Source organism: Pteropus medius, unplaced genomic scaffold, assembly GCF_902729225.1.
Source record: "Pteropus medius unplaced genomic scaffold, Ma_sr-lr_union100, whole genome shotgun sequence".
Taxonomy (NCBI): Eukaryota; Metazoa; Chordata; class Mammalia; order Chiroptera; family Pteropodidae; genus Pteropus; species Pteropus medius.
In genome coordinates, this window is record NW_024349799.1 from 1,262,920 (window position 1) to 1,290,039 (window position 27,120).

General features: G+C 34.2%; 1 protein-coding gene across 2 annotated transcripts; it reads right to left on the minus strand.

Moving 5' to 3' along the window:
* Positions 1-1,760: 1,760 nt before the first annotated feature.
* On the minus strand, positions 1,761-22,031 carry MBIP (MAP3K12 binding inhibitory protein 1). Of its 2 annotated transcripts, none has more exons than XM_039885679.1 (9): positions 21,847-22,031; positions 17,984-18,103; positions 16,016-16,240; positions 15,833-15,929; positions 13,295-13,360; positions 12,891-13,043; positions 9,269-9,366; positions 3,265-3,303; positions 1,761-2,315 (listed from the first exon to the last, which is right to left on the minus strand). In XM_039885679.1, exons 1-9 carry the CDS (start codon positions 21,973-21,975, stop codon positions 2,208-2,210), a joined length of 1,035 nt encoding a protein of 344 aa, XP_039741613.1. In that variant the 5' UTR covers positions 21,976-22,031; the 3' UTR covers positions 1,761-2,207. The 2 variants fall into 2 exon arrangements, with proteins under 2 accessions (XP_039741613.1, XP_039741614.1); XM_039885680.1 differs by having other exon boundaries at positions 1,761-2,312; positions 21,847-22,028.
* Between the last annotated feature and the right edge of the window lie 5,089 nt (positions 22,032-27,120).

A 27,120-nucleotide genomic window follows, 5' to 3' on the forward strand; every position in this document is an offset into this window, starting at 1 on the left:
AACAAAAATCCTAAAGGAATGGTCATTAGATAGCCTGGTGATTAAGGGAGCAAGCTTACCTCCACAAAAATTCCCGGCACACCTTTTAGTCAATGGTGTACTAAAAAACAATGATTGAAAGCCCATGAAATTCTGGGGTAGTTATCACCAGAAGAACCTCATTCTTGAACAAGTACCTTGTACCAATTCATCCAACATGGTATTGAGACCTGGCCTCTTCTGGATGCTCTGACTCAAGTAGAAAAGGATGCTGGCAGCAGACAATAGTCACTGGAGAGAGGACTCTCTAATGTCCCTTAGAAGAGCAGGCCTGAAACACAATGGAGAAAGGAAATCCTTCTCATGGCCAGATCCGAGGACTGTCACACATGACTTAAGACATGTCTACTGCCAAGGGAGTTAAGAAACAGACTTACAGCATTCATTAAGGGGCAGACTTGTGACCTGTATATAATCCTGTTTTCTAGGTTTCTTGCCCACTTTTGAGTGAACTTCTTTATCTAAGTGATCATCTGTGCTGAGAGTTTTTTTTATTGCATTGCTAGTGTGATGGTAGTATAATGTGCCAATAAACCCAGAATGGGTCATTCTGGTAGGAAGGTGATACAAGGACCAGATGGAGACTGAGTGGCAGGCATTTGTAGCTGTACCTATAATACTGGAGCACGTTAGGCAAGACTATCTTCAAAGACGAGTTTTTCTCTATAAAGAAGAAATAGTGATGTTAGTGCAATCGACCTCATCCACATCCACGGCTTGTTAATGGCTCCGAAGCCCTTATTTAGCAGGTGACTCCATTTTCGAAGCTTCTGTAAATGGTTGTGCAAGGCTGTACATACACTGCATAGTCCTATGAAGAGGTTCCTGCCTTGTTTTATCCTGGCCACAACTGATTGAGACCCCTGATCACATTGAATGAGACTGTCTCTGGAGGACTTGAACTAAGATACAAAGACAGATAAGCAGCAGCGGTCAATGGAGTTGTGAGGTTCTATAGAGCTGGGTTCAGAATTTGCACCATCGCAGCTCCAAGGCATGAACAAACCAGGGCTATGGAGACAGGGCTACCATGTCACCCCATGCGGGGAAGAAGAAATGAAGAGGCCTTCAGAGAAACCAGTTCAGAGAGAGAATAAAGCCGATGCATAGGTGATTATGTGTAAAAGAATGTGGAAGAGGAAACCAGAGGGAGAGTAGAAAACAGGGAGTAGAAAAGAGAGATAGAACTAGACATAGAGAGAAACAAAGCCAGAGGCAGCTAGAGACAGAGATGAACTGCTAATGATTTTCTGATATCACAATGTCTAGTTGTACTTCCTGCAATTAAATTCAGATTTCTGATTCTTTTTAACAACTCCTCTTTCACAAACTACTGTAGGTAACTTCTGATTCTTGCAACCAAACAAAATTCTTGACCTAAACATCTGTTCCTTGATGGCTTAATGCCTTAAATGTTGATTTGCAGCTATGGAAATATATGTACTGCCTAACAGAACTGGGCTCTATAAAAAGGTGAGGCTCTCAAGGGGGAGGGACTATAATTTATTTGCAACATCTTTTATTTCCAATGACAGACTTGGTTTTCTACAGTAATAGCTAACACTTACTGAGAACTTCCCTTGGGCCAGTTTCAAAAGTTGTACATGCAAGATTTTACCTATTCTTCATGACGATTGTTGGTTCTATTATTATCATTCCCATTTCACAAATAAAAAAGGCGCAAAGATTAATAAATAACTTGCTTACAGTCACACAATCGATAAGGGAATAAAGGTGGGATCTATTGTTTATTTACATTGAAACTGACATTTGAAAAAAGTATGCATTCTCTTAAAATTCATTTATGCCAATAAATTTTTGTTGAATGCCTATTATTTAGAGTACAGATTTAAACTAATAAACTGGTTAACATCAGTTACAAATACAAAATCATTTAAAATATCACCATTTAAAACAATCTTTCTGTGGTATACACAAAGATGTACTTTCAAATTAAGATTTTTACTTTCTAAAAGACCTCCTTTAAAACAGAAGGAAATAAATTCTGACAATGCTATTTTCGATGCATTCACTATTTGAAAATTCACTGGAATATATAACTTCAGAGGGAAGGCTACATTGATAAATATGTATCCATTTAATTAATTTCAGTGTAACCTACACACATGTACATAAAAAAGTAAAATGACAAGGATGAGAGGAATTTTTCATGGGAGGTGGTGAGTTGCCATGGATTCTGCTTCTTTTGATTTTCGGAGCAGGGCTTGTTTGAGAGCACTAATTTTCTCATCAAGTTCAGCCAGTGAATAGTTCTGCTGTAAACAATGAGAACACAAATTGCTGAATAAGACTCAGAAGTATCTTAATGCAGATAAAGTGCTAAATGAACTATAAATATTTAAAATATCCAAAAGCATGGTCAATGTCTTTTAATCTCATGAAATTTTAAAATTGAACTATATATGTTGACCACATCATAAATTTAAAGGTATAAAATAACCAAGCTTAAATATTTATTTTTCTTTCCTTATGACTAAGCTCTCCTGGACCTTTTATACTTTGAAAGGATTGTAAAAAATTTTCAAAAACTAACTATTTTCATAATCAATAGTAAAAAAATTAAACTTTAAGAATGGCTTAAGTGCTTGAAATACTTGGAAATTCTCTTTTGATGTATCGACTGCAATCAACTACCCTTCCTGGAAAAAGTGGATGCTCTTAGAAATTTACAATAAAAAAATAAGTAACATGCTACTCTTAAAAAATAAACCAAAAAACTTTTTAAATAGTTTTCTCCAACTTTAAGTTTATATTGCCACTATTGAAGGCTAGCAAACCTTACTAATTATGATTAAACTAATTACTGTAGTAGGACTGTGGACAGGAGTGGGCTGAAGTCAGCCTCTGCCAAACATTCTTTTTCGATTTAGATGCTGCTAGTTAGCGGTGTCTGCAAAAAAGGGGGTGGGGGGAGGGTAAGATTTAAACTACTTAAGCATTTATTATTTTTCAGCATTTTCTAACTGATACAGCCTTCCACTATTAACAGCTGAATACAGACTTTTATATTTTTCAGGCCCATCTGAGTCTTTCCATGCCCTTAATATAAAATTATTTCTCTAAATCGAGTACATTAATTTATGCTACTTTTTTTTTAGTCTTAAATTACAGTATGAACTAAAACCACAGTAGAAACTTTTATTAAGAAAGGTATAAAACTAATCAAACTACTTCAGAAGCTAAAATGAAAATGTAGCAACTTACTTGAGGTGGTTGAATTTTTCTTCTTTTTCCAGAAAAGTTCTACATTAAAAGTAAAAAAGTATTAAGTAATCAAATGCTTAGAAAAATCTAAACAATTTTCCTTGATACTGAACAAAATATAAACAACTCTGGCAGAAACAAAGCCCACAAACTTACCAAGCACTATCTGCCCTCTTATATTTTGGAAGTTACCCTCCAAAGATGATATTAAAAGTGTATAGCAGTAACATCACAGCGATGTTTGTCCTTTGCTATACACACGTACCCATTAATTCTCAGCTTCTAATGAGGCTGAGTGTTTGTGGAAAGAGGTGCTCTGGGGCTTTTCTTAGTTTCTTTTTGAATATTTTTCCATCCCAAGATATTGAACAAATGAGGCAGCAATAGACAGAAAAACAGAATTTGGACTACCAGGCCAGGGAGTGAAAACACACAACTACACATATTTGACTGACTGTAATGGACACTGTGGTTGTGCAAGCACCTATCCACTGCTCCTCTATGTGGCTCAGGGGAATGCAGATCCCAGCCCATGGTCTTGTCAGTGAAATGGGCAGGGACCTAATTCTGGCCAATAAGTAAGGAGATGTGTACTAAGAATTAGGGGGAGAGCTTCTGAAAAAACTTCGTCACTTCAAAAGGAAAACCCTCAAAGGAGGTAGTTCCTCTGGTCACTGCTCTATCTGGACAGAACACCTGAAAGTGCTATATGTCATCTTGCCATCTGCCTGAGGAAAAAGCCACTACCAAGTAGAGCTGAGAGAAAAAAGAGCCCAATTCTTTGATAACTGCACTACAATTGAACTTCCTGTTTTTATGAGATAATTTCCAGATTGTTTAATCCAGTTTGAGTTTAAATTTCTGTTATGTGAAGCTGACAACATTCTCACTGACACTATGTTGAACCTTTTAATCCTTGACCTAAAGAATTCTTTCTAGAGTTTGGTCTTGGTTTGACAGAACCACAAGCTTTCAAAAAGAAACTGTCAACATAGGAAGCGAAATGTTCTCATGAACGCTTCTGACCAATGAAATTTAGAAGAGGTGAAAATTCATTTTCCTTTGTGTCAAAAGCTGTTTCAAAGAATATTAAGGTATGCCTCTTTATCAGTAGTTATAAGTGGGAAATCATTTAAGTGTTGGAATTATTAAATATGGGGGGAAAATTGCTTATATAAACCTGTTCCTTCCTTTACCAAACTGAGCTGGATACCTGTGGTGGGGCCTAGAAGCAGGAAAAGACTTAATGTTTAATCTGGTCACTGCTCAGTCTCTTACCTTCCCAAGAGATGGCTTTTTTATGCACCCGATGAAAATATACTCCCCTCTGATTTCCTAACAGTTTAATCTATAAAATATTGATAGTTTCCATATCACTGAACAATCAGATTATTATTGTATCATGAAACTAAAGTGAGAAATATCAGAATGAGGAGAAATATCAGAATGAGGAGAAACATCAGTGGTTCGATGACTTAAAAACAGTAAAATGTGGTTTTGGGGGACTTATTTTAGATCTGCGTAGAATATTTTGACAAGTAGAACCATTAGAAACACAGATATTGTGGTTATAATTAAAATGTATTTTAATTATAGTTAAATTATAAAATTTTTTAATAAAAAATAATAAATTTTTAAATAAAATTTATTTAAAATTTATTTTTCTTTTAGCTGTAAAAAAATCTCAGTATAAAAAGGTGGAAATTTTTAACAAGTTTTGTTACCTAACAGAAAATATTTGAGGGAGCAGCACATTGAATAAACAGCTAAACAGAGATAATTTAAAAATGGTCTCTTCTCTATTATTTTACTTCAGCGGGTAATTGATAGCTACATTTATAATGCCCATCCTGATGAAAAGGTGATTAAACACAGACACACAGACACACACACACACACACACACACGTGCATGCTTCCAGAGAACCTGTACTCTAAAGAAACTCAGTGGTAAGGAGGCCTCTTCCATGACCAACTCCTTTTTTACTTCTAATCAGTTGTAAAAGGCTACTGATTTTACAGGTACAGTATCTCAAATGTTTATTCCTAGTCCCACTGCCCCGATTCAGATCTTCATTCAGACAATGCTATATGTTTCCTATACTATTTTCCTTAACTTCAACCTCTTTCCAACTCACACTTCATAATGCCACCAGAAAGGAACCTATATTACAGGTTTCTTTCCCAAAGAATCTTTAATCATGCTCCAATGACAAACTGGTTACTGTGACCTTCAGGGCCCTCCACAATGTGTTTGCAATTTAATTTTCCAACTGGATCCAACTGTTCACCCCATGCTGTAGGCCCTCCCTGCATGGCCTATGCACATGAAGTTGATTTAACTTTCAGCACTCCCCTCTCCTGATATTTCCCTTTAGAGCCAGGATTTACTATTACAGATCAGAATTAATATTCTGTGTAGTCAGTGCTTTGAAACAAAGTTAACAAACCTTTAAAAGTCCAATAATTAACCTCCAGCCAAGTCCTATCCATTCATTCGCACATTATTCAATGCCTAATACATTCTGTGTGTTCGAAGATGAACAAGACAGTTCCTGTCTTGAGTTTCAAAATATAGTGTGAAAAATAGATGTGTAAACATGTCATTATAAGTGATAAGTGCTAGAAAATGAACAAAGTGCCCTGGAAATATACTTGTAAAGCATGTTATACTTACTGTTTTTAAGGGTCATAATTTAAAATCAGTAAGTCAGTCTTTGGAAATAGTCATAAGGATTGTATCTTTTAAATTGTCTGTTAAGCATTGCCCTTAAAATTTTAAAAACATTACCACATTCAAATCTTTCCATGTTGAAAATGAAAGGTAAAGATCTTTAGAATTACATTAGAAGTTGCAACAAATACTAATCTTTGTCATAATTTCTGCTTTATATACGTAATTTCTTTTGGTTTTATGTGTTTCATAAATGAAAGGAACTTTACATAATCTAGTTTTGTTCTATAAACAAAATATAACTCATATCTTTTCTTCTGTTAATGTTTGCCTTTTCAAGTGCTGTGCTTCAATGTAACCCATGACAATCAATTTCTATCAACTGTAAGAGACTTCTCGCGTTTAGAATTCATCCACATGTGAATCTGGATTAAACACATTTCAATAAAAATCTTTTCAGAGTTTATAACTTCAATTTCTAACAAAAATTCAATCCTTAAGAAATGTAATGAGTTCAACTTTCCCTTACTCTCTAACTTTAGAAGCTAGAAGACTGTGCTACATATGTCATCTTTTCTGTACACTTTTGAGAGATATGTAAAATTATGCAATTGCCATGTGTATATTCCCATCGTGAGGATGGTGAGAGTGATGAATAATGTGTTATGTCCTTTGCAGGGGTGCGTTCACCTCCTCTCATGTGCAAAGCCAATCCTAAAGCCGGTTCTATTCCAAGCGAGAAGTAGTGCTCTTAAGGATGGCACGTTCACTCTATTACAGAGGGTGAGTGTGAAATCTCTCCCTTTGGGCCTGTGCCATATATATTCATAGGTCTTGAGGACAGAGTCAATCTGAATGTTTAAACCTTTTCAATGTTTTGTGCTTCCTTGCAGCTCACTATTAATTTGGATATGTCATTTCCATTACTAATGCAGAAGTGATCCTTCTAATCAAATATACATTGTTTAATAGATTTGGGAATATTTTTTAAAAGCACTAGTTTTATCACAGGTATGGCAACCTAACACATCCAGTCTAATCTTCTGTTTACATTTATAATGCTTCTGCCCCTGAAGTTAGGTAGTCATGGAGTTTCAGGTCTCAGGCCTCTGACAGTGTCAGTGTTCTTACCCATTCTATGTTTTAGCTATCACCTGTATATTCTCCCAATTGTCTCAAGTGTAAGTGCTACATTTTGAGAGGCTTACATGATATTTCTATCTCTATAACATACTATGACTTCAAGTTCACATTTCCCCCCAAAATATTTCCCCTCCAGATTTTCTTATTTTTATCAATGACATTTTTATCAATGACTCTTGCTCTATATCTCTCCGCATACAATCAATTATGAGTATTTGTCAACATTTTTTCCGACTGTTTCTTGCCTTTATCTTTTCTATTCTTACTCTAATGTCCTTAGCTCAGGATCTCACTTCACATCTAAGCTAGTATAATACTGTTTCATTTTTGGTCTCCCCCTTTTAAATCATCTCCCAGGACAGTTTTAGATAAATCTTCTAAATGTCACTTGCACAAGTCACTTCCATGCTCAAATGTTTTGAATAGTATTTAAACTTTAGACACATTAAACTTCTGGGTATAACATTTCAAGTCCTCTATAATCTGACTACTTTTAAATATCTACCTCTCTAACTAAATACCCTAAAAATATTTTCTATCCTGAGTACAAAAGATCCCCCAAAACAAGATTATGACTTGAAGGACTTGTTCTTTTGTTAACCAACTTTAGTAACAGGTATATGTTAAGGTTTATAAATCAGAATCAGATAGAAGAGATAAATGATGGGTCAAGGTCTCACTGGAGGCATCTAATACTATGATAGTTTCTTGTAAGATCAGTTCTATTGTTAACAAGAATTATATTAACGAGATATGAAACTAAACTAGAAAAATAACCTGCCTAGTGATTACTTAACGAAGGCAGCTTGAATGAGAAAAACTTATGGTAGATTGTTGTAGGAAAAATTTCATAAATCTTTATGAAATTTTCTAGGACTATATACTCAAAGAATAACCCTAAAATTAGAAAGACCTTTGTAATTATATAGTACAAACAACAAATCTTCTCAAGTTAGATAAGTGAAAGCTAGAAAAATTGTGTGACTTATCTAAATTTATACAGCTACTTCGTAGATGGTTTCTGAAACAAAATCACTACTAATATTTACTGAGATTTTTATGATGTGCCATGTAGGGTGCTAAGTGCTTGATTGGTACTGCTTTAGCCTTTAGTACTTTAATAAACTCCATTTTACATTTGAGGGAAGTAAATTTCTAAAACTCTTTCTCTAAATTTTTGATCGTTAGGATTTAGTGCTTACTTCTGTTATGTGACCTGCTTCTTCATCTGGAAATAACTTTTCTGTGCCTCACTCTGATACCCAATTTAAGACTAGAAAGACTGCTGCTACATCTAAATATAATTTTAAATATATTTTCACCACTGACTTATAATGATCCATGCTAATATGAGCTACTTTATATATTTTTTCTGAAACAGGAGTTTTATAAAAAAAATTTCACTAAAAATTTAGTAAAATTAAAAATTAGTAGTTTTAAAAATTAAAAATTAAAATTATAGTTTTTTCTAATATGGCACTGCTTTAAAGCAAAACAAAACAAAAAACCAGAACACAGAAAAGGCAGGTGTTATGAATAATCACCCCAGAATACCAAGGGAAAATAACAGTCAGCTCAGGATCACTTGTCTGAAACATGCTGATGTGACAAAGAAGGTACTTATCATCAGCACAACACTTGTTTCTTACTGATCTTGGGAAAAAAGAATGAATGAATGAGTGAATAAATAAATGCTAGAGTTGAGGAATCAGACAAATACATAACTAGTCTTTCAAAAAGTCTGGTGGGTAAGGTAAAGAAAAAGGCAGGAAAGCTGAATGAGGTGTCTGTTTGTTTAGTGTAGGGGAGAAATGTAAATGTGCACAAGCCGAGGGAAGGAGTCTGTGAGGAGGGAGGGATTAAAGAGACAGAGGGATAACTGACAGAGCAAGGTCCCAAAAGAAGCCTTTATTTTATAAGACAGCAAGTTCAGAGTATCCAGGCTGATTTACTAAGCCATGGCTTAAGATTCAGTATCTGGGAAATATACAAGGTATCTCCTTCAAAAAAGTTATGAGTCTATAATACAATATTCAGAATCACAATTTTAAAGAAGTAACTCCCTACATATGTTCATTTATCTTTGAAATAAGTGTTTCACATATAGCAGATTGATGAGTAAACTGTTATACGAAGAATCCTAAAATAAAATAACATTTATTTATTTTTAAAAGATATTTATACTTACTATAGATTGAAAATACTCAGGAGAGATGCCTTCCAATTCAAGGATTTTATCCTCAAGTTTTTTAATTCTCTGATAAATGTCTCTTGGCACTGGACCACCTAAATACATTAAAAAATATTCTGAGCTACTATTGAATAATTCTTATAATTCTTATTCTTAAAATACAATGCAAAGGAATGGGAGATATTTAAACTTAAGAAAATAAATGAACATGAGTACATTAGAATGATAATCCTTAGCTCATATTTTCATATTGTACGCTGTGGGATCTTTATTCTACATCTCTCTCCAAGACCCATTTATGCTTCTTATAGGAGTTTTAAGTTAAATTCATTTTATAAGATACTGAATAGCTCCTGTATAGAACAATTTGTATTTCTGATAGACTTTGATAGTTACTTGGGAAGAGAAAAATGCAGTTACAACTGACAATTCGATTCAGTGGTCACAATATGTCATATCATTTTCTTCAATTTATATTTCTCCCTACATGCTATATTTTCTCCTTTAACCTAGAAGAATATTAAAGAGGAGCTTTACCATATTTCTTAACTCAACTTTCTAGGGTTAGGGGATGGTAAATTAAGGTTACTCAAATTTCAAGGTTATGATTATATTCCAAATCCTTTCATTTCTCAGCATTTCCAGTGCGACTCATTCTGGTCCAGACCACCACCATCTCTCCCTGGATTATCACAACTACCAAACCTTGTTTCTGCCTCGCTCCCATGGAGTCTATTTCTCAACAGAGCAGCCAGTGATCCTTTAAAAATGTACATCATATAGCATCACTTCTCTGCTCAAAACTTTCCAATACCTTCGCATCTCACTCAGATTCAAAACCAAAGCCTTTACCATAGACTACGAGGTCGTACTTAATTTGCACATTCTTCCCATACTCGTATCATTCCAGCCACTTAATTCCTTTTTTCTGTTACTCAACTAGGCCAAGTACTCTCACAATTTTAGCACTTGCGATTCCCTTTACCTCCTTATTCACAAGGCTTGCTCTCACCAACTTCAGGTCTTGGCTCAAGTTACCTTACCTGTAAGACATTCTCTGACCACCCTTTAAAAAATACCAGAGCCACCCCCTCCTCCTCCCTAGTACTCCCTATCCTTTCCCTTATTTTTCTCCAAACCATTACTACCACCCAACAGTCTGTATATTTATTGCCCGTTTCTCTACTGTAAGCTCCAAAGAGGGCATAACTTTATGTTTTGTTCATAGGATATGGCTGTGTGGCTTGTGTACTGCACAAACCTAGGAAGCATCAATTCAGATACTACACATACTCTATATTTACTGTTTTAATGAATACAGGATTAGACAATCATTTATACAGTTAAAGAATATAGGCAAATTTTCATATCAAAAATATTAACTTTTTAAATATAAAAATTCTAGAAATATTTAAGAATGTTTTTTATCTTAGGATCTTGGTTGTTCTTGCTCTTGAATAAGGTAAAATGAATAACTTATTCATCTGACTGTGCTCTTGCTGCTCCCTTTACTTAGAATGTCCTCTGCTTTATCCATGTATCTTTCAAGAGCATTTCAAATTTCACTGGGTCAACAAAGCAGTGCCTGAATATCTAAATGTGGAGGCTCCTTGTGCCCCCACCATACCCTTCCTTTACAATCCCTTTAACATTCCACTTGACTATTAATCTGTCTTTCTCCCAAACAGATTATAAAGTACTTGAAGCCAGGGACTATGGCTACATCTTAGTATCCCTCATGTCTAAAATAATGTTGGCATACTGTAGGCATTCAACAGATATTTTTCAAAATTAACTACTTGATACTATCAGACTTAATAAACTAGTCAATCCTTCTATACAGTTGTATTTTAAATTCACCTAATTTGGGGGGAGGGTATTAATTTTAAATGCTAATCTCTCATTACCCTGGAAGATTTACTCATTCTCTTATCTTCCATCTCCATCTAGCAAATACTCCAGCCAGACTGGACTCAGAAATTCTCTGAACCATATTTACGCTTTTTGCAGATGCTCTTCCTTTTTGGAATGCTTTGCTCCTACTTGCTTAATAATTAGTAACCCTTTGAAGGCTCAAATGGACCTTTACTAGGGATACCATCTCTCGACCTCTCCTGGGAGAGCTGAACACGAAGTCTGTGTCCCCATTGTACTTTGCACATATCTGAAAAGGTAAAATGAGCAATCATTCCTTCAATAAACACTTAAATGCCTATGTTGTGCCAGGTACTACACGAGGTACATAGTAATGAACATGAGTTTGCTTTCATAGACCTTACTATCTAGCAGGGGAGACAAATATTAAACAAATATAAAGGAGGGCAGGGAGTACCGAGTGTATGAGTACATAATAAAAGGGAACCCACACCAGTGTGAGATCAGGAGGGAAATGCATGGGCAGAAGAAAAAGCCTGGGTAAAGGCCCTAAGACAGTAAAATCAGGGGGAAACTTGAGATGTGGCTGAAACTATAGCTGTAGATCATACTATTTAAAATTACAATCCCCTCCCATTCCAACCTCCTTTCCTTTCTCTTGGTCAAGCTGCTTTTATCCATAGCCCTTGTCTCCTAGTGTCGCACGATTTATGTAGTAGAATTTTTGTTCACACGTATTCTCAATGTCTAGAACAGTACCTGGCTTATAACGGAAACTTAATACCTATTTGCGGAATGAATAAGTACTAAATTTCATATGCATATAAGGGCAACAGAAAATCATTAAAGAAAATTTAGCTGGAGAGTAGCAAGATCAGATCTGAGCTTTAGAAAAAGCAATTTGGCCGCAGGGTAGAGAACTGTTCTCAAGGAGGAAGTCTAATGGCAAAGCAACCAGTTAACATCCTTCCAGCCGTCTAAGGCAGAGAACATAGTGACTTCAACAGGAGTAAAGCTGTGGAGGTAAACAGAAGTGGGTAGATTTGAGATATATTTTGAAGACAGAATCAATAGGATCTGGTGACTAAACAGGGAGGGTGACTCAGGCTTTGCAGCCAGTTAAGATCTAGGTTTGATTTCTGGTTGTTGCTTACTACTAGGGCATGTTGCTAGAGCTCTCTGAACTTGTTTCTTTATCTGACAATGATAATAGTACCAATACCTCATAAGGGCACTGTTAAATACTGAGTTGACATATGCCTAATACTCTCAGTGACTGACACTTAGTATTATTTAATAAATGTTCCCCTATAGCATTTATTTATATATATGCTTACTCTGAGAACTAGGATCACAATTATCAATACTTTGTACCTAGCACAGTGGGTGGTAAGAATGAGAGATGGTCATAGTTAAGTTATGAAACTGATGGCAGGAAAAAGACTACATTCGTTTTCAGCAATGACTAATAAACTGAGTGTCATGATCTATTTGGAACCTGCTCCTAGTCTCCTAACTCTCATCAAATTGGTGAGAAGTGTAAGAGGAAGAAGAGCATAAACATATGATTGTAAATTACTTGAGAGCAGAGGCTATGTTTTTTCATTTTTGTACCAACCAGAACAATGTTTTGTCCTTTCATTGAGGACAGGTGCTCAATGAAAGGCTGGTGACTGAATGAATTGGAATTTCTTTAACCACTTGCAAAGGTACATTATGGGGCACTGCCCAGTACTTTCCTTACCTGTCTGCAATCGCAAGTGAGCTTCAATATTTTGTAGTCGTTCTTCTACAGCCTGATTACCACAATCTCGGAGCATGCTATTAGGTTTGTGACCTGATCCTTGAATTCCTTCAGCTCTAGTCTGTGGTCCATATGTATTCACAACTCTAGAAACTAAGTTAAGAAACTTTTGAGACTATTAAACTTACACTTCAAAAACCAGAAATTCTTTCTTCCTAACAGTACCTTATGTAGTTTTTATAAAGACCATCTAGCCACAAACCCAAGTATAAAGAAAGGCAAGATATTTTGTTTTGTTTTAAAATAAACAAAATTTAGATAGAAAAGTGGTTTCTATTCCATTCTGCTTATAATCTAGAATAAACTTTTGTCCCTAATAAAGATATTATGCAGTGGATACTTACCTTTTACATGACTTTTAAATCCGGGGTAAGGGGTGAAAACGGCATCAGTTCTTGCACAACTATTTTCTAAGGAGAATTTAGATGAGTTTAAGTATATTCTTAACTTCAAATGTATGAGATTTTGATAAACTTCCAATAATTCATATTCATTAACATATTACTCATAAGAGAATATAATTTTAAGTAACAGTAAATTACCATCACTTACAGGATAAAATTTAGTGACCTTTACCCACTAACATGTATAATATCTAACTAATCTTAACTGATTTTCAGGTTTATATGTAGAAAAGTCCTTTACATTCAGTGGCATAATTTAATATAATTTTTAATAAATACCAATATCCCTAAAAACCTGAGCCTTTGGAGAAAAAAACTTATACAGTATAGAGAATATTTTAATTCTAAGCCAAAGAGACATATTCACTTTATTTCATCATAGAAATAAATAGAACTCTTTATTTTTACTGACATACCTTTTTTAAAAATACAGCATTTACTTACTGACCAAATTAGTGAACATCTAATAAAAGGATTAATTACACATTTAACATATTTTATTTCAGAAGTCTACATAAAAAAGACCTTGAAACCTCAGGTATAACACATACTTTTCCACTTTACCTAGATTTTCAACGCTCATTTAAAAATATCCCTAATCACGAAAGCCATCTATACCTTTCCAGGCTGCCCCTTTCAAAAAATGCAGTTTTAGAAAAGATACCCTTGTGAAAATTTGTTCTCACTTTTTTCTAAGCTAAAAAGTATAGTTTCTTTTAAATTAGATACCAACAAATTAAAAACCAAGGGGAAATATTGGAAAGATGTTAACATAATAAACATTTTGAATATTATAAATTAATATTTTAAATGACATTAAGTATAACCATGCATTGCAGTAAATTTGCTGAAAAATTTCTCTTATTTTATAATAAAAAATGGATGGTAAAGAGATACTGAAAGGAAATTCTCTTTTTCTCTATGGAATTTGATTTTTTAATATTTCTCAATTTGATTTTAACTATGTTTAAATCAAATTGAGAAATATTAAAAGAAACACTAACACATTACAATAATATATTTATATTTTTTTCAGTCTGTTTTCTTAATAGTTCTGCTGATAAATCAAACTGTGTGAATAAAATTCCAAATTCACCTATCTTTTACATATAGACATTAAACAGTCATTTTTATTTCTTGTTTTGAGACACCTCAAAATATGTTTAAAGGGCCATCACTCTCCATTCTCCTTCTATCATTTCATGGGGTTAAGGGTTAGAAAAAGGAAGCTATCATCCATATTGGAGCTATATTTCAAATACATAGATTAACTGACCCATCAGTGAGAAATTCAGTATGGTGTGGAGATAGTGAATGTATGAGTGCTAGTCACTCTCCATAGCAATTCTTGCTAGCACTGTTTTGTGTCGCCAAGGAATTGAATGGGCCAAGGAATCCTGCTGAGCATTTCAATTCTTGTCAATTTCTATCCCCTGTTGGTTTATAATAATAGAGTTAGCAGGGAGAACAGAGGAATAACATTAGTGACACATGTGCTTGCTCCCTCAACAAACCCTTTCTCATGGGTTGCTTGCAGTTGGATTGTAGTACCTGAGATTTTGCCACTTTTGCACCTGTTTTGAGGAGCTAAAAGGAAAATATACCAAATCTAGAGATATGCATATGTAAAGTTACTAGTAAAAAAGGATGAATTTAGGACCCAACTTGAGCCTGTATTATTTCAGTGTACCAGTGAGATTAGAGTCAATTATAGGTTCATCTGACAATTCTATATTCATAATAATTAGCCATGATATTGGAGGAAACAAGAAAAATGTTCATTCTAATTAGGAACTCTTCTCCATAATTTTTATAAGACTACTTGTTCTGATTATTACTATGATGCCTGAGTGAGCTATGCCAGTGCTTTGCAATATTTTGTATTCCGCAGCATACCTGCAGATCTGTAAATATACTATAGCATCATATGAGGAGGAAAAGAAGAATCTGAGGGAAAACAGCAAATGTATGCACTATGAAAGATAAAAAAGCATAATGACCACAGTCTTCATTACAAATTGGTTTTATCCTGACAAAATATTTCAAACAACTCACGAGTAGTGAGAAAACTGCTCCCTCTTGAGGAGTGTTAACTTTACTAAGTTTGCTTTATGTATTAACACCATAATTTCATAAGCATATTTACAGGCATGAAATTTATATAGCTTAGTTCTTTCTCACTAGTGAGACTGAGCAACCCTGCCACCCATACTTCATTTCCTAAAGGAACTTTAAAACAATCTTTTCACTTGTGGTAAACATTAGCCTTTTTTGTTAGCATTTATCTGATTTTTGTGTAATCAAAATGAAAATCATTTTTGCAATATAGTCTATATTAAACAGGGGGACATTCTGCTACCTTAGTTTCTAAATAAACTGTGTTCTTAATGTTATTAATTTTTAAAAACAAATGAAAGACCTGAGCAACTGTAAAAACTGTTCTTAAAATCCTATAAAAATTAACTTCTAGGTAGTTACCTTGATTACAATCAATAACATTGCAAAATTCTCTGACGTTGTTTTCATTGATTTCGGCTTGCTTTCTTTCAATAAATGCAGATATTCGTCTGTCAATCTATAAACAATAAGTATGCATGTTTAAACAATTTAAACATATTATTTTTAAAATAATATTCCCCACCCTCTAAAAAAACTTCTTACTTCTGCTTTTCCAGCCTTTATTTGAACTACTTCTGGATCAAAATGGATCTGTGTCTTTTTCACGTCTCCTAAATCACAATCTTCATGCTTTTCTTCCTCTTGTAGGTCGCCAATGGAAAATTTGGCATTTACTTCATTCTTGTTCCCTGTTTCTGTTTTTCCTATCTCTTCGACAATAGTTGTATTCTCCTCTTTAATCAGAGGCTGAAGTTTTGCTAAAAAAGGCTGAGAAGAACACAATTCCAAATCTGCTGGGGCTCAAACTGCTCAAAATTGATTCTACATTTAACATATTTATATAAATTTCTGCTAAGTAAATGCAATATTTAACATCAATTAGCTAAATATAAAAAGTTGGCATATCAGGATACACAGATCTGACCACATGTGTTTGCTCTTCTTTGCTACTGTGACCATTATCATTTGTTAAAATGTGTTTCTAAAAAAAGAGAAAAAGAAAACCTGAGGAAATTTAAAATTTTCCTTGAGGGAATCATTGTCACTCATCTTTTATTTTGTGCCAAATCAAAGTCTTAGCCTCTGGCACCAATGCCACTTAATTAACATGTCATTCAAATGCCTCCTCAGAACACTGAGGCTTAGTATTTTTCTTCCTTAACATGAGAGCCAGTGCTCTCACTCAGCAAAGCCCTGCATTATCACTATATCACTGGAGATTCTCCACTTGAAACTGCAGTTGGCCAAAGTGAATGAGAGAGCATAGACATGAAATACATAGGTGTTATGCTGAGTGAACACTCAGGCTTTTCCTGACATGGCAGGGTATCTTCTTAGGTCATGAAATCAAATTTTTAAAAAGAAAATGAACAAGGAAAAAAAAAAAACCCTATCTAGAGCTGAAAAGAGATAGATGCTTTTCACTACACTAGAGGAGAAAAAACTCTGTTGTATAATGTAAATTATACTACCCATTTCCCCACCACAATTAGGCCTCCATTGAGTTCTATAGCTCATTGCTTCTGCCCTTTAAAACTAGGGTTAACTATTACTTTTAACATGAAACAGAGAGTTAAAATTTCCCATAAAGTCATTGAACAGAGGGCTGAAAATTAATGTCTATTCCATTATTCAAAACATACCAATACTTGTCAATATTTCAATTATTTTTTTCATACCAACAATTTTGCTTCCATTTTTTGCTATGCCAAATACTCTTCTGAAAATATCTTAATAGCAGTAAAGTAACCAATGCAAATAGCCTTTCCATTTACTTTTTGACACTTTATATTTTATACTTTGATTAGAGATAAACTGCAAACTTATCTCAATTATAATTGCAGACATGTTCAACTGGAAACTAGCAAGGTCATATTACTATTGTTATTGAACTGATAGACTAAAAAAACATGGCAATACTATTATAAATAACAATTTAATGTTGACATCTAATATTAAATATGAATTATTTCAAACTGTTAAGAAAAAGAAAGGATAAAATAGCGACTGGCTACTCACTAAGACAAGACATTAATGTCACAGAAATTACTTTCTTTTTAAAAACTATGCTGAAACTGTTTAATTGCAATAGACACTCCAGGATGTGTCATGCTGGGATAATGCCACTTCTTGAACCACTGAAAGCACTCCATGAGCCTCCAAACTCACCCAAGGCATGGAATCATTATCATAGCATGACACACACCTGCCGTGTCTTATTGCTTAATTATAACCCACCATAGATGCAACTGTATTGAATTTTCAGTGCAAGTCTAGAACTGCATTCATTCAATCTTCATAACCACATCGGCCTGTTGGGCTATATTCCCTTAACTGTCCTGATCACTATGCAAATTGACAGATTTGGATCCAATGAGGAAGAAGTAATCTTTTATTATTAATACTGTTAATGCAGTGTTAAGATAGAACTACCAAATATTCCAGCTAATAATTTAACTACAATTAATATCTATTCTCAATATCAAGTTAACATTTTTAACAAGAATTTACCTGTAAATACAAAATGTGTTGCTCAAGTGCACTAAAGAGCAAAGCAGGCTGGAATGCCGAGAGGCTCTGGAGTTTGTTCCAATCGATTGTAATTTTCACCACATCATCTCTGAGGTTAAGCTTCAAAGGGGCAAACCAGCAACATCATAAAAATTACACAATTAAGCTGTACATATAGGACCGTCACATGCAAAAAAGATTTCTACAGAGTAACATGCCTATTTAGCTCAAACTGATCAAGTTTTTAATGATATATAGTTACCATTTACTACTTAGTTACCATTTTAAGAGGCCAAGCTGCAATTTTCATTTAAAAAAAATAGAATGACATCACATTCTAATTCTATTCTTGGGTCTGTGTAGTGGGACCACCTCAGAGGTGAAACTATCCACAAAAGATGAAAAGATGAGGCTTTTCTGATATTTCAATATCTAAAAACCTTTTGTGGAGGCCAAGAGAGGCTTGCCCTATTCAGAATCCTACTCCTTCTAGCTCAGAGCATTAAACAGGGGGGACGGGCACATTTATGAAAAGTTGTGATATACACACTTCGTTTTGTTAAGCATGTACATAAATACATAATTGAAATAGATCATTACTCTGATGCTTTCTGAATCATTTTTATTGTTTTCAACTATAATCAATTAAAAATAATTTAAAAATCAGTATTATTCACACTTAAATAATGTCTACGGATAAGTGACAACATGCCTATCTACTTCAAACAAAAATTAAACTATTAATTAGCTGTGGAACTCTGAAACTGAAAAACAAATACTTTTCCAAAATAGTGATATAAATGACCAGAGACTGGATGGAATGGTGAGATCTTTTGCTAAAATAGCATTTTCTAGTAAAGTGTGACAGCTCGTTATATGAAAATGTCTTATAAGTTAGCTTTGTGTGACCTATTTTAATAAAACTATACATAGAAAACTACCAAGAACCCGAATATAAAATTTACATCAAAATCAATGAAAATTTTATAGGGAAAGCATTCATCTCTAGCCTTTCAAGTGAAAAGAAGTGAACCACCATAAACTTTTCTACAGATATGTTTATGGCATACTATAAGGAGATAGACTACATAGTAGGCTCATGTTAACGACTATATTATTTTTTCAGAAATCATTTATTAAATATTAGTCATGTTTTCTACAAACTAAAGACAACTGTTACATTAGTTCAAATACAGATTTTTGAATTGTGATTATAATAAAACAAAAAGATGAGTATTTGTACAAAGAACCAAAGAGAGCCAAAGTTATCCAAAAAAGGCACCATAGTGAATGAATACTGTATGACAAAAATTTATCACTCTTTGAGCATGAGAGAAGAAACACTGAGTCCATATTAGACAAGTGTAAAGAAAAAGGAAGTTTTGTGTAGGCTGCACTGGCAAAGATTAGTTATATTAATTTAACTAATTTTACATTTAAGATTACCACATTAATCTTAATTTGTTATTTAATGCCTATAAAGCCTTTGTTAGACAACAATTTTTTATGTATGGAAGTAAACTATTACTATACTTTTACAGTCCCCAAAGAGATCTACAGTCATTTATATAAATCCATGAATACAGTTTTGGGATAAAGCAGGCAAATCCTTAATGAAAGCAAAACATCAAATTTTCTAGAGAAAGTATTAACTTACAGAAGATAAATCTCAATGTTTGGATCATATTCTCATTTCAATTCAGCAGAATTATGTAAGGATTCAAGTGCAAGATACTAGATCTTTTAAGAAACTCACATAATAATGTAACAAATTAACTTTAAAACGATCCTAATACATCCATCTATTTATTCAACAAATTCCTTATTAGTAATATGAATTCTATGCATTTTTATCCTATAGAACTTGTAATTGTAAACCACTCACTCAAAAATGTATTAGTCTGCCAGTAATATGGACTATTTAAATACGCATTTTCAGTAAAACCTTTATTAAATTAATATGAGAATCCAAGCTAAAAAAATATAATTCTTCAGCTTGGTGAAATGGGCTATCCAGAGGCAAGCAATAAAGTTAGAATCAGAAAATTTGAAATCGGGTAGAAAATACTTTTTAACATTAAATTTTATGTTTCCTGTTAAGGAGAGCTCATAATATAATACTATACAGAATGAACTTAGTCATATTACAAAATTCATTTAAAAAAAATCCTTTAAACTTGTTGCAAAAGGTAATAGTGATTTCCTCCAGGGGCAATTTTATAAATATAGTACTGTGGCTTTCATTTTTATCTTTAAATAATACATCTCAAAATACAAAGAATGTATCAAGACGGTTAGCATTTAATTAATAAGACAATCTTATTTTCTAACACTTGTATAGATAGTCCTTTCACTATACCAAGTAAATTCACCAAATATTTACTTTAAACATTTTTGACAAGTGACATAATTATATCTCTACTTACAGCTACAGAACATCTGAATGTTTAAAATTTTTTCAATGTTTTAAAAATTAAATATGCAAAATATTTCAAAAGGAACGTTTAAATTATTAACATTAATTAAAAAAAATCTCGCCACTAGAAAAAACTTCTGTAAATTATGGGTGAGTATAAATTTCCTCATCCTGACATGAGACTATAAATAAACCTTGAAGTTCCAATGTCCACACTACAAAAAGTTTTCAAACTTTTAAACCATTTACAGGTCTTGGGCTTTAAGGCTGAATTATTAACGTCCCCAAATTTTAACAAAATTTGTTTTATAAGTCCATGGCAAACAATTGAGTTTAGAAGTTACAACTTTTAGCAGATTCTACTAATAATCGTTCCATTACACCAAACTGAATGTCTGAGTAATTCTCTTGTAAGTCACGATAAACATATTAGGATTTTTTAAAATATTGAAATAACGTTTTAAAAATTTGATTCTCCATCACCAAAGGCTTTAAAAAATAAATTTCACAAATCAAACCCTCTACTTTCATAAAGGAAGTTAACATTATCTTAGACACAAATGCCTGCTGTGCCTACTACATGCACTAGTACCAGCCCCACAACGAACTTTTATAGCTAGAAAATATTCCATCTAAGATATGAGAAAAATTTCCTTTTTAAAAGCAGGAGAATTTATCTTCAAATTGTTTCTCATTTAAAATTTGCTTTGCATTTTTACATGAAACGAAATAGTGACTTGACTGGAATAGAGTGTAAACAGCATTTTTATTTAAACCCAATTTTATTATGACATTTCTGCAAAAGCTATTTATCAGCCAGTTAAACTAGTTAGTTAAACGAAGGTTCTGATGTAAACAGTATCTTCCATGAATAAAAAGTAAACTCATCCAACTTTCTGCTATAAGTTAACTAATTTTAGGTTAATTCTTTTTATTTTCCTCCCCGTTTGAAAGGGCAAGAGATGCACACAACCAAAAAGAAAACTAGAAATAAAATCAAGTGACTCATAAGAGCAAATTACCTAAAAGAAGAGGAGAGCGAGCTTTTCCAGAAATCTCAGGCCGTACTAACCTATCAATTACTATAATGAATGAACTGGAGGATAAAGGATCCTAGGGGCCAGGTGCCTCCCAAGCCCCTCAGCTTTTCCGCATTCATTCTCTCCAAGCCTGTTTCTCTGGGAGCCAGGTTTTCACTTACACTATCCTCACTCACTCCTGGGGAGAGAGTTGCAAGGAAATCTAGTCTGCAACCAGTCTTGAACTAAGTCCGTGAGGCCATCCCCACTCCGACAGCAGGCGGCTGGGCGCGGGCTCCTTCCCCGGCCTCAGCTACTCAGGACGAGTCCCAGGCAGCCCTCCGCTGCCTCCGCCTCCGCTAAAGAGAAAAAAAAGGGAGAGGGGCCGGACGGTTCTCATACCCTTCTTCCCACAGGCCATCACTCACTTGTCCAGCCAGGGTATGCAGGGAGCGAAAGATTTCGCAGAGTACCTCTTGGGAGAGGTTGGGGCTGCAGCTCTGCTCCAGGCTCCTGTCACCGATCGTCGGGCGACTAAGCTCAGCTGCAGCAGCCATGACACCTTCACAGGCCGCCCCCACCACCACAGAGGTACTCTCACGACCCCACCCCCTCCCTCTTCTGTTACCGTCGCTCCGCAATGACGTAAAAACAGTCTCACTTAGAGCGGTCTTGAAGTCCCACCCTTTTACGTGATTGACAAGCACGTGTACCAGTCAGGTGCAGCTATAGCTTTACGCCGCGGACTGGGAGCAGGTAATTGTCCACCTGCCTGGGGGAAGCTGGATACAGTATTTAGAATGGCGATTGGAGTCGTAGTCCGCCGACTACTTAGTCTGTCACTACTTTTTCATGCGAGGAAGAGGAGGCTATAAAAGAACACTAAAATGCTTCATCATGCCTCACTGTCATGGGAATGACAATTTAAATTTGAGAAATAATTATGTCAAGTTTTAAAACATGCATAACTTGCTATCCTCTGGGTACAGTACAGACGTTCAACCTAAAACTTTCAAAGAAGTGAAACACTGATTAAGAGCCCAACAAGAATTTAACCCAAGTAACTGCATGCAAAACAATTTTTGAAATTAGAAGATATAAATCTGAATTGAAATTTGACGAAGTATTATTTATTAGATAGGTTTATTAAAAGATATTTGAAGGACTTTGCAATCCCATAGGCAGAGTTTAACAAAAAATTTAAATTTGTCCAATTTAAAAAAACACAAGTTTTAGAAGAATTTTTAGTGTTAAGCTCTATTCAAAAACGCTTAAAAAACAGCTTTGAAATAAGGGAGCGAGGGATTTAAAATTCTTAATTCTAACAAGTTTAATGAATTTACAGTGGAGGAAGCAAAGTTGGAAACTTGCACAATGTGTATTCTTCAGTTTCAGAGTAGGCTGAATGAAGGGAGGAATCAAGGAACTGGGATGAGGGCAGTAGGAATAAAAGAACTCCCTTGACCTGTCCCTGGGGAGCCTCTTAATTAGGCTTTCATTTCTAAAGATCTCCGGGCTTGACAGAATTTTGAGAAATGTCTGTTCCTTTGTTCTCAGCAAGATATACAGTTTATAACCCAATCTATGTCTAGAGACATCCAGAAAAAGATTTCACAATGCCTAATCCCAAACTGAGCAACCATCTCATTCAAGCCACTCATCCCCATATCTAACCTAAAGTCATGATTCTTTGGAATGTTAGCGTATTTTCTTTGCCCCTGGTTCTCTTGTTAGAGGAGTGGAGTGACTAGAAGTTTTTGTTTTATAATAAACTAGCAACCATTTTCAGATCATTAGTTTTCACGTAGGTGTAAAGTTTATTTTTTTTCAGATATTTAGGACACGCGTATGAACACATTTGGGCACGTGTTTTGTATTTTATAAGAATACCATCTTTAATAAATAAGGTACTGCTCATTCCTTTCTTTGCCATCACCAATTTTGAAATTTCAAGTTTTACGTGCCTCCTTGAACTCCAAATTAATTGATGGCCGTTTTATTTCTATACAGGTTTACCCCAATATACAAAAGTAGAGCATTCCTATGAAACCTTTCAAAAGTTGAAATGGTATAAAGATTCAATTACCATTAAGTTATTTGGAAAAAAATTTTGAGCATTCTCAGACCCAAAAAATAACCTACCAAATCATACCGCGCATGCTTAATTATGTCCAGTTTTATTCTAAACATAACACCCTTACTAGCTCTCTTACGCTTTCTGTCATGTCCTGCTAACAGATGGACAAAATAATTCTGTTTTGATATCCACATCCACATATTTTAGGATTAATAATGCTTAGCATAGATAATATTTAGAATTTAACTCCTTTGTGGGAGTTATCTTAGTTTTGAAAAAAATTTTTAAATTTTCTTCTCTTTATTTTAAACAGAAGAGTTTGTAGGCTGAAAAGATGTGGATTTCCTTGGGCTAACTTTAAATAGAAATATGTAGATAATAATGTATAACAAATTTGATGAAAGCTATGAAATTTAGAAAAGGAATAAAGGAAATAATTTGCCCTCTATAGAAGACTAATTACAGTTTATAAAGTGGGTTGCTGAAAAATCTGCTGCTTGGCAGAAATGATTCAAAGTGTTGGTCTTGGCATTAGCAACAGAGTTAGAATTACTGTCCTGCGAGTTTATGCTGAGAATCAATTGAGAGGATAGAAACAATAATTGAAATCTAGGCTATGTCCCTAATCAACAAAAATGTCCTTTATAAGGAGCTTTAAAGGTACAACTATTAAATAATCCAGTGCCCAGCAAAATGCCTGAGATAGTATATGTGCTCAAAAGATGTTTGCTTAGTGTATGGTAATTCAAATTTTTCCTAATGCAGAAAACAAAAAATAAATGTAATTTGTCTTCTCTATCTCCCTATCAGGCCTGTTGGATAAGTCCAAGTTCCTTAGTAAGGCAACTAAGGCTCTTTTCATGATCTGGTCTTTGCCTAAATTTTCAGCCTTATTTTCTGCCACAAACCATCTGGTGCATAATGCTCCTGAAGTTGTTTTTATTTCTTCAAAGCTTTACTATTTTTTTGCCTCTATGTTTGTATTTATGCCCCTGCCTCTTGTTGGCTTGGAAAACTCCTATTCATCCTTCAAAGTCCAGCTCAGAAATCTCTGGGAAGTCTTTCCTCATATTCCTTCTCATAAAGATCTTACCTTCTCTGCTAAACTACTCGTACAACTCATGTATATTTCCATTTTTGTACTTATCACATTAATACTGAAATTTATTTGACTGCAACTGTTTCCCCATTGAACTATGAGCATTTATATATATCATATTTGTATACTTAAGGCTTAGCACGGGTCTTGGCAGAGTGATTGCTCAGTCTATGCTTGTTGAGCTGAATTTATTTGCCTGTCTAAGGCGAACAGATTTGTAAAATGGAAATAAACAAGTTACTCTTGAGGAGAAATTGTAACACGTAGTAAGAAAGCTATAAACAATGTATTTCAAATAATGAAGCATGTCTGTTTATCTTCTTGTGGAATAGCAAATTCAAAGTGCTCAAATTTTTTTTAATGAATAAATATTACTAGCCTGCATAACCATTCTCATGAATGATATGCATACAAAATTAATTATACTTACTATATGCCAGACACTTTGATCAGCACTGGAAGTACAAGGATGAATCGGACAAGGACTCTCTCAAAGAGCTCCAATTCTAGTTGGCTACACGTATATCTGTAAACAAACAACTACAATATAATATAACAATGATCATATTAGAAGTGTGTATAAAGCAATACAACCAATTAGTTCCTTCAGGAAAGTGTTTGAATCTAGTGTCAGGGAAAGCTCTAAAAACTTGATGTAAAGCATGGATTGAGAACAGATTCTCAAGTTAGATGAAACGTGAGCGGCAACTTGAACATGATGGTTGTATTTAGAGAGGATACATTGAATAGAGAAGTACGGCTAAGCCAGCATTTTCCAGTTTGTTCTGCTGAATATTAGTCCTATAAGATGCTTCTTGCAACAAAAGTTTCTATGATCAATTAAATTGGAGTAATATTGACTGATTGTGTTGCCATGTCATGCACAACATTCCACTTTATATTAGCAAAGATCTCAGCACTACAATCAAGTCCAAAGGATACGACTAAACTAATCTCAAAATTCCATATTTGAGGATTTGTTTGCTGGGACTCTGTACCAATTTCTGAATCAGTCAAAGTTTAGTCAGGAGACAGAAACTATACCCGTTACTTTAACAGAAAATTTAATAAAAACTGTTAATTAGGATAAGTTGTTAATTAACTGGAAAGATAACAGAGAGCAATAATATATCACAGAGTTAGCAAATTCAAGAAGCAGCCGATCTCTCTAGGGTTGGGGGAACAAAGGAAAGAGTTTGGAATTATTAAAATTTATGAGCTTAGAGGAACATCCCTATGGGGTTCCTCAGAGAAGGGGGTGCTGTTCAGCTGGGATTGGTGAATGACGAGGCTGATTTGGCACACGTTTAAAACTACAGGTAGAATGTATGAACACTACAGGAGAACACCAGGCAGTCTAACATACATGTAATTGGAATCCTTAAAAAAGAATATAGAGGGATCAGGGCAGAAGAAACAATACGAGAAATGACAAAGAAATTTCCAAAAATAATGAAAGCATCAAACCACAGATCTAAGAAACCCAGAGAACTCCAATATTAGTTATATATACTATGTAACAAATTACTCCCAAATTTAGTAGCCTGAAACAATAAACATTCCTTATTTCCCAGGTTCTGTGAGTCAGAAATTCTGGAGCGGCTTTGCTTTGTGCTTCTGTCTGTGGACTATGGAGAAGTCCAGCCAGACAGAAGACACAGTGCCTTTCAGGACCTAGTCTTTGAAGTCACATATTGTCACTTCCATCTGATTCTATCAGTAGCAAGTTACTATGTCTGGCCTACACTCAAGAACAGCAAAATTTGGTTACACATCTCCCTTTCAAATATGAAGAAGAAATAAAGTTTTCTTTTTTTAAGTAAATGAAATGAAGAAAACGCATTAGCAGCAGACCTACACTATGAGAAATATTAAAGCAAGTTTTTCAGATAAAAGGACTATGATACCAGAAAGAAATTTGTATCAACACAAGAAAATGAAAATCTTAAGAAATGGTTAAAAGAAAGTGATATGTAAAAGACGTTTTTCTTATCTTTATTTGTTCTAACAATATTACCTGTCTAAAGCAAAATTAATGCAAATTAGTGTGGGTTTATAGTATATACAAAGGAATGTGTGACAACAATGACACAAAAATTAGGAGGGAGGAATTATAAGTATACAGTTGTAAGGTTTCTACCCTGCACATGAAGCAATATATTATTTGAAGCTACACTGTGATAAATTAAAGATGTAAATTATAAGCCCTAGGGCAACTACTAAATTATTTTTAAAAATATAAACAATAAGCTAACAATGGAGATATGAAAGAACCACAAATATAATTCAAAAAGTCATAAAAAGAAGGAAAAAAAAGAGATGGGGCCAATAGAAAATAACAAGGTAATAGATTTTAATCCGACCATGTCAATAATTACATTAAATGCGAATTATCTAAACAGATTGACAGATTTAATAAAAATTAAGCTCTAACTATATGCTGACTAAAGGAAACCCACTTTAAATATAAAGACAGAGATAAGTTAAAATATAAAAGATAGGAAAAACATACTGTACTAACAACAA